The sequence below is a fragment of the Octopus bimaculoides genome, chromosome 5 (genome assembly GCF_001194135.2).
Source record: "Octopus bimaculoides isolate UCB-OBI-ISO-001 chromosome 5, ASM119413v2, whole genome shotgun sequence".
Classification (NCBI taxonomy): domain Eukaryota; kingdom Metazoa; phylum Mollusca; class Cephalopoda; order Octopoda; family Octopodidae; genus Octopus; species Octopus bimaculoides.
This window is the reverse complement of record NC_068985.1, coordinates 53,178,163-53,186,940: the sequence shown is the minus strand read 5'-3', so window position 1 is coordinate 53,186,940 and position 8,778 is coordinate 53,178,163. Positions and strand designations below refer to the sequence as shown.

Genomic DNA, 8,778 nt, shown 5'->3' with positions numbered 1-8,778 from the left:
CACACACACACACACACACACACACACACACACACACACACACACACACACACACACACCATCTTCTAACTCTCCTATCCCAAAAAACCACTTTCTCTATCTCTTTCTATTTCAGGTCTGTGCTGTTGGTAATTTCTTTTCCTTTGGGCTTTTCTCTTTCTCCCCTCTGATGAAGAGCTATGCTTGAAACATTAAAGTCTCTCATTTCATTGAGCATCAAGCTAATACAATTCTTGTGCATGTCCTCTTGTCTGTTAATTTTATTCATTTATTTGAATTGACTAATATATATATGTATATATATTTTGAGAGAGGGAGTGAGCTATCATCCTTCCCCAGTTTACTGCATCATCTTTACTATTCTGCTGTTGTTCATCCCTTTGCATCATTGGCCATCCTACCATCCTTATACACCATTCAGTACATCCACCCCTAACCATACCCATTCTCTCCAGTTGTCACCTCTTCTTTTCTCTACCTCTCCATCTTAGCATCATTTGGTCCACCAAAACATCATTACTATTTTTATCTCTTCTCAGCTCCACCCTGATCACCTTTACCCTTCTAAACTGTGTGTAGTTACGTAGCCCCTTCTACAACAAGAAACCTGTTCTGCTCTGGCTTCTCTTCCATATGTTAAACCCTGATTGCCACGCATAAAGCTATTTCTCTCAGCGTTCATAATCTTGCAAGCAGCACGTTGGCCTTACTAGTGCTGGTTCCACGTAAAATAATATTCCATACATACTGTAAAGTTGTTGGTGTTAGGATGGCACCCAGCTATAGAAATCATGCCAAAATAGACAATAGAAGATGGTGCAACCCTTTTGGACTCTGTCAAACTGTACAACCTATACCAGCAAGAAGCATAGATATTAAACAATGATGATCATGATGACACATATGTCATCATCAATTATCAAGTTTCATTCCATCATTAAGCAAAAATAAAGTGGTGACATTTGTTGATATTCCCTGTTGACTACTCATCTTGTTGCTCTGCACTTTCAAAGATGAGTAGAATAGGGGAAAAAATATTCATTACTTGAAAAACACAAGGCTAAGCAACAGGAAAATTGTTCAGTTGCCACACACTTAATATGTATTTGCATGAACGGTTTTAGACTGGAAAAACAAATGTTGTTAGGGTGAGTGAGAAAAAATCTTTGTTACTTTGAATGAACATACTCAGTTTTTTTCTTTTCAGTAACTTTTCTCTTTGGTATTCTTCTTTCTTTTCTTTTCTTTTACTTGTTTCAGTTATTTGACTGCAGCCATGCTGGAGCACCGCCTTTAGTCGACCAAATCGACCCCAGGACTTATTCTTTGAAAGCCTAGTGCTTATTCTATCGGTCTCTTTTGCTGAACCGCTAAGTTACGGGGACATAAACACACCACCATCGGTTGTCAAGCGACGTTGGGGGGACAAACACAGACACACAAACATAAACACACACACACATACATATATACATATATACGACGGGCTTCTTTCAGTTTCCGTCTACCAAATCCACCCACAAAGCTTTGGTCGGCCTGAGGCTATAGTAGAAGACACTTGCCCAAGGTGTCACGCAGTGGGAATGAACCCGGAACCATGTGGTTGGTAAGCGAGCTACTTACCACACAACCACTCCTACACCTGTATTAATAATTATAGAAAATATCCGGCTGTAATTCTAAATCTTAGTTGTACATGTACATAATATTTCTAACTTATGTACCTGAATATATACATATTGTTTTTTTAGTCGCGGCTGCGAGGAATGATAAGCCAGTCTCTTGAGTTAAATCTTGTTGAAGGACCTTTCATAACACCGGACTCCTTATCAATATTCAACCATCCTTCTAATAAAGTAAGTTTTTTTAACATTTGTTTTTATATTACTTTATTGTAACCCCAAGTTTTATAATAATAATAATAATAATAATCTTCCTTGATAAGGTTTTTTTTAAATATATGCTACCTACTTTTGTTTGTGCTGCATTAAATGTATTGCAAGTTTTCATTTCTTATTTCTTTCTTGGCTTAGTTTAATTACTTTTGTGCCATCACCATCATCAGCACTACTACCACCACTGCAACCATGACAATCACCACCATCTTAGCGTCATCACCACCACCACTATCATCAGTGCAAGCACAACCATCCTTGGAGTCACTACCACCATTATTGCAAGATTTATTATCATTTCAGCCATCACCACCATTGTCATCACAACCACTCATCATCACCACCATCACAACCATCACCACTCATCATCACCATTGCAACCATTCGTCATCATCACCACCACATTACCGTCATCGTTTTTACTACCACTATCATTATCATTACAATCACCATTGTAATCCCTAGTGCTGCCATCATTAATACCACCATTTTCATCACTACTACTTCCATCATCATGATTGTTGTGTCCCTTACACCATCTATAAATTTTACTTCAGTCATTCATTATTACCAACATCAATGAAGAAATCTAATATGAGTGGGGTGATGAAAAATTCCTGGCTTTAAGAGTACTGCAAAAGGCCTGGCTGGAGGACCAACCTTCTTAGTTCTTTTACAAGACTGAAAAAAACTGAAGGACCACTGCAATAAGTGTGTGATTCTGAGAGGGGAATATGCTAAATAAAATCATAATTAACTGATCCTCCTGTATTTTCTTTTACCCAAAGCCAGGAACTTTTCAGCACCCCTTGCATTTAAAAAAAAAAAAGAACTGTTATTTGTGATTATTTAGTCATAAAAACACATCATTAAAAGATGACAACTGTAGGAATAATGGCTTTTTTTCTTTACTTCTAGGCTTACTTGAAGATCAATAAAGGCTCTGGGTATTTCCATGTTGAATCAGTTCCTACGTCATTTGTGGATGTCAGACTTATCAACCATAACAACACAATACAAGTAAGTGTGGATGTAACTCTCATAACGTGGGTCAGGAGTGTCAAACTCATTTGATTTTGTGGACCAAATTAAAGCATAAACTAGATCTTGTGGGCCAGATAGAGTTAATGATTTCTAAAAACCCTGTTACTAGTGTAGACCAAAGTAAATGCATGAAGAGGTCATTGTACATTATAACAGTTAGTTTAGTTTAGTTTAGTTTGGCCGTCCTCCTGGATGCTTCACTGATTTCATGTGAGCACACCATCTGTGTACACACCCATGTCATGTCATATGAGCACATCTGTCATTCCACTGTCCTGAAGCAAGTTGTCCACATAGGTTAGATGTTGCTTCTTCCTTCAACTAATGGCCATAAGACCAGTTGATACACGGGTTTTGCCGGATGCCTGATGCAGTGATCAGTAATTCTCGCTCTTCTCTGCTGACTCTTCCCAGTCACTTTGGGTGGATGTTGTTAAAGCTGCTCTCGTTGGTTAAATGAGCTGTCCATGTAACCTTCAGTCAAGATCCTGAGAGTTAGTTTTGTTATAGTGCTGAAAGTTGGATTCTCACCAAGAAATATAAGAAGTGTTAGAAAAGAAATAGTATAAAGTGTTTGTAAAGATTGTGTGCAGGGATATTTGGAGGAAAAACTCACCTCTAACCAACATATATGTTTGTATCTATATTCATTCCTATTAACCCTTTAGCATTTAAACTGGCCATATGCATCCCAAATATTCTACTGAGTTTATGTTCAAACTGGCCAGATCCAGCCTCTTGCACCTATCCTGCAATGTCATTCTAAAAGTAAACAATCATATCATCAAAGTCTTGAATCTAATGCATGATAAATTCAAAACAATGTGAATAAACAAGTATTTCATTTAGCAGAGTAATCTTAATGCTAAAGGGTGAAATAAGAGTCTTTAGAGTGAGAACAAGAATAGAAATTGTCAAAATGAATGCATATATTACTTGAAAAGGCTAATGCTTGATAGAAAGCTTGCACTGTTTTACCTACAAAACCTTTCAGTATCATATCACTAGAATCCATTTGGACTAACAGAAGCATAAATTTGAAGGAAGAAAAATCTGCTGCTTGACTCAACATGTACAGACAAAGTGAAAGGAAAATAGGGCACATTGTTTGAGATAGCATTGGTTCCTAAGGGGCAGCAACGACATACGTGAAAACTGCTGTAAATCATGACTCTTTTTGGGCTTTGACTCAAAATGCATGCCAGTGATTTAGATATATTACAGAATATTTTAAAAATTAAAAAATAAATTTTTTTATGTCAAATTGATATGGGGCTTGACAAGACATGTTTGATACTGCTCCACTATGAGGTTTACTCAAGTTCATCAGGATGACAATAAAGGTTTTATTTCTTCCTCACAGTTGAGTGGAGTGTGGTCAGTGACTTGATTGGTTGTCCAACAGCTGTAAAGCTAACTACTCCAGTAATTATCTGTAATCCTAAAACATCACTCTGTTATTGTATAGATAATGTATGCAACAAACAAAGGAAAATTACATGTGAAATAAAACAATTTTCCATTGTAAAAATTAGCATTTGAAGTCAGAACATATGTGATCATCATTGTCTTCATCATTGTTTTGTGTCCTCTTTCCCTGTTGCTTTGGTTTTGATGGTTTGCCATGGGTCAGTCAGCATATATTTGAGAGGCCTGCCTACCTAGATGAGTTGGGAGACTTCATCTTTTGTTTCATTTTTTGTTAGGTATCTACAGCTGGATGCCCTGTAATGCCAGTCACTTTATAGAGTGTACTGGATGCTTTTTTTTTTTTTTTTTGGCACTAGCACTAGAGAGCTATGTCTTTTAGAACTAAAGGATCTCATGACCTCACATCACTGCTTGTTTTCCAGCCTCTTTACAGAGTGAGAAACATGAATGTTAGGGATAGAAATACTCAGTTTATTATCTTTTGTTACATTGTTCTTTCTGGTTAAAATATCAAGTGTATTTTGTTGTTTAGGTGATACCCAAACTTGATGGAATGACTCAAGTGAAGGTTCACGATCTCTGCTTGGATTTGTCACATCCTCCTTCGACCATGGCTCAAGTATCTGGAGTTGGTTACATTCATCTTTATGTCATTGACAAGGTAAGTATCTTTTTATATCACCATTCATCATCAACATTACTTTATTGTTGTTTTCTATGCTGGTATGGATTGGAAGACTATGTCTAGCTCTAATGTTCCACTTTTGGTATGGTTTATATGGCTGAATGCCCCTCTGAGTATCAACCACTTTACAATGTGTACAAGGGTATCTGCAGAGTTTTAATCCTAAATATTAGAGGTGTGCATTATATACAACAACTGGATGAGAACTGTATATTATACACAAAAGGTATTTTTTCCAAAATGTCATATCTCATAATTAGAAGTGCACATTATTTATAAATAAATACACAGCTCTCCTACTCTCTCATTAATCTCTATACTTACAGCATTTGGAGGTTCTGAAATGATTTGTTCTGTATTTTTATTTTTATTTCTTGTTCTTTATCTGGTTTATTGTGACTTTAATATACCCTGGAAAGTACATGGAAATGGTTTTTCATTGACTTCTCTCTGTGGGCATGAAGCCCTTCATATTTCAGAGAAAGGGAGCTGAGACATTTATGTCTTTCCCAGGAAGATTTAACAATATGATATGAATTGAAATAGCTAGATTACAAGAATGAAAACCTGTAATTATAGAAGTTGTGAATCTATGCAATCAAGAGTAGATTCTGTTATTTCCTGCCAGTAGACAATTGTCTTGGCGCAAGTAACAAATCAACAAATCTAAAAGGCGGTAGTGGTAGCAGTGACAGCAGGGTTTTGGTTTTGTTTGTATCTCTTCCTTTTAAGGTTTCTCTCAGTAAACTAAATGATTTTTATTTTGTGTTTCTGTAGGTTGAACTTGGTAAAGATATAATAGCCAAAGTGAACATCTTAGACATCAATGGTAAACCACTTTCAGCCAAGTTTTACCACCTCATGAATGTAACACTTTCCACAGAATCTGACATTCTCTCTGTGCAGTAAGTATAGTCAGCTAATTAAGTAACTCATTTTCATCACCATTTAATGTCTATTTTACATGCTAGCCTGCACTGGAAAAGGCTGCACTGAGACCTGGTGTCAGCTTTAGCATGGTTTTTATAGCTGGATGCCCTTCTTAATGTGAACCATTTTACAGTGTGTACTTGGTGTTTCTTTCATGCTACTGGCACTAGTAAGGTCAACAATATGTGTATCGTCATCATCATTTCACATCCATTGTCCAGACTGGCATGGGTTATGTACACATACATATTATATAGGTAGTTAGGGTAAATCCCAGCTGTTTCCTCTTGAAGCACAATTGCTTATTCCATTATTACAATCAATATGTATCCATAGTTACTATTGTATGTTAACCAAAACACCTATTAAAGTTGAGAATTGGGAAAATATTATTTGCAGAGTTATATAACAAATCAGGAAAATGGAAATTTTTTGGTATTATTTATTCTCCATTACTCATGTTTCATTTGCTAATAGGAATTACAAAGTTTTACATGTTAGATAGACATGTAAGGAATTTCCTATCAAAATTCCATATATGTCTATCATGTAAATTTTTGTACTTCCTATTAGCAAATGAAACGTGTGTAATGGTGAATAAATAATACCAAAAAACAATTTCTATTTCCTTGTTTTGTTATACATACATATATACACACACTCACGCACATACAAATATATATATATAGTGACACATGCACACAAACACACAGATGCATGTTTACACTTCCCTAATATGCCGTGTAGTAGGAGGGAACCCATAGCTACATAGATGTGAAGCAAACTCATTGCCCCCCCACACACATACACACTCTCACGCACATGTATATGCATATCATTTTATTTTGTGTAGGCCAGCATTTGATGATAAAGGTGACTCAACTGAAGCTCAGTATCTTGTCAAAGGTTTACATATCGGTCACACCACACTTACTTGCTCAGCAATAATGAAATCTGGAGAAAGAATCTTTAGTAAAACCAAACCAATTGAGGTAATGTATATTATATATTGTTTCTTTTTGTTTATTTAAAGAAGCAGGTAATTCATACAATTATTTATCTCTTATTTATGACAAAAATCTGAAACATTAGTCTCTGCTGCCAAGAGGTTTATAGATTAGGAAATTATTAGCAATAAAGTATGTATTTTAGATTCTAAATTTGTTAGAATTTTAGTATTTTGCATAGCATTTGCCTACCACTATCTTTGTTTTAATGTCCATTTTTCCATGCTTGCATCAGTCAGATGGAATTTGCTGAGGTAGATTTTCTAAGACCAGATACCCTTCCTGTCCCCAACTCCCACCTATTGCTGAGTAATTTTTTCTTTCCACCCTTATAGCCAGACATGTTTTCATAGAAAATTGGACACTGATACGCTTGTGTGACAGTGATGCTCATTTACAACTATCCTGTAATTTCAAAACAAGGAGACATGTACACACTCACATCTATATATGTCAGGTTTCTATCAATGTCTGTCTCCCAAATTTGTTCATAAGGCTTTAGTTGGTTTGGGACAGGACTCTAGTAGAATGACCAAGGTTCTTTCTGCTATTGTTTAGAGTGAGTTGCTAAGATTCCAAGATTGTTATCAACCATATTGTGCTACACCCTCAGTCTGTTGCTAACTACAACCATTGCCATAACTCATAAATAGGTTTGCTTTGCTTTGTTCATTGTTCTTGGTGCTGATATAGTTGTGAGCCCTCTCATCTCATGAATCTCATGCAGAACATTGAAGATCTGACTGCTGGCAGGTGGGCCGCTTGAGTGCTAGGCTGATACTCATATTCAGTTGTACTCAAGGACCATGTTGCCAAGTCTAGGAATTGAACCTACAACCTTATGATTGTAAACTCAGTACCCTAACCACTCGGTCACATATCTTCACAACTCTTTTGTAGACTTAGTTTTATTATGTAAAATTGCTTATTCTGATTTCTGCTAGATTTAGTCTGATGTTGTTTGATATGTTTCAGGTGTTCCCACCATTACGTCTACGACCCCGGACCCTAACTCTCATTATTGGTGCTGTCTATCAGGTAATTAACTATTTATACTTCATTACTAAGTTTTTTTTCCCCCATTTAACTGTATTACTGGAAATATTTAATTTTTGTGTCTTTGACATATGAAAACTTGTGAAACTAAAGTAATTAAAAATATTCAAAGATATCAGAGCTATGTTTGATTATGTGATTAAATTAATGAGATAATTGGGAGTGTCATTGGTAAAAATGTATTTGGCCGATAGAAAATTAAATTATCTGAATATTATTAAGAAATTAATAGACTTGCTGTTGGAAACAGCTGCATATAAATCTGTGTAGTACCAGCATGAACTCACATATGCAAGATGTTGTTGATAGATTTACTATTTCCAATTTTTCAGATACTAGCTACTGGTGGACCACGCACCCAAGGATCTGTCGAATTCTCTATGGAAAATTCTGCAAAGGCTAGCATTTCCAATATTGGACTTGTTGAAGCTCTGGAACTGGGATCAACAAAGCTAGTTGGCCAAGCAGTTGGCCTTCATCCAGATAATAATGAACCAGTTGTCTATTCAGAGGTAAACTTAATGAACCACATTTCTATCAATTACTAATTTCTGACTCATAATTATTGATTATCAAGTTATGAACTATATTTATTGATTGTTATATTATCTTTGGCTACGTTTTAGATAATCTTAATATATAAAGCTGAAGTTGTGTGTCTGTGTGAAGCCTTTCTAAAACTTTATAGAAATCCACATTTTCCACTTTTTCGTAAAAATTTTTACATCAA

The 8,778-nt window shown here is 35.8% G+C and overlaps 1 protein-coding gene across 3 annotated transcripts in view; it reads left to right on the top strand.

Moving 5' to 3' along the window:
• The window catches only part of LOC106869274 (nuclear pore membrane glycoprotein 210), a 111,990-nt gene that overhangs the window by 62,521 nt on the left and 40,691 nt on the right, over positions 1-8,778 (top strand). For all 3 annotated transcript variants that reach the window (XM_052968387.1, XM_052968386.1, XM_052968388.1), the window contains 7 exons: positions 1,752-1,856; positions 2,814-2,915; positions 4,903-5,031; positions 5,833-5,960; positions 6,839-6,977; positions 7,968-8,030; positions 8,381-8,560. In XM_052968387.1, the coding sequence (XP_052824347.1) occupies positions 1,752-1,856; positions 2,814-2,915; positions 4,903-5,031; positions 5,833-5,960; positions 6,839-6,977; positions 7,968-8,030; positions 8,381-8,560 (846 nt within the window). The remainder of the gene's footprint in view (positions 1-1,751; positions 1,857-2,813; positions 2,916-4,902; positions 5,032-5,832; positions 5,961-6,838; positions 6,978-7,967; positions 8,031-8,380; positions 8,561-8,778) is intronic.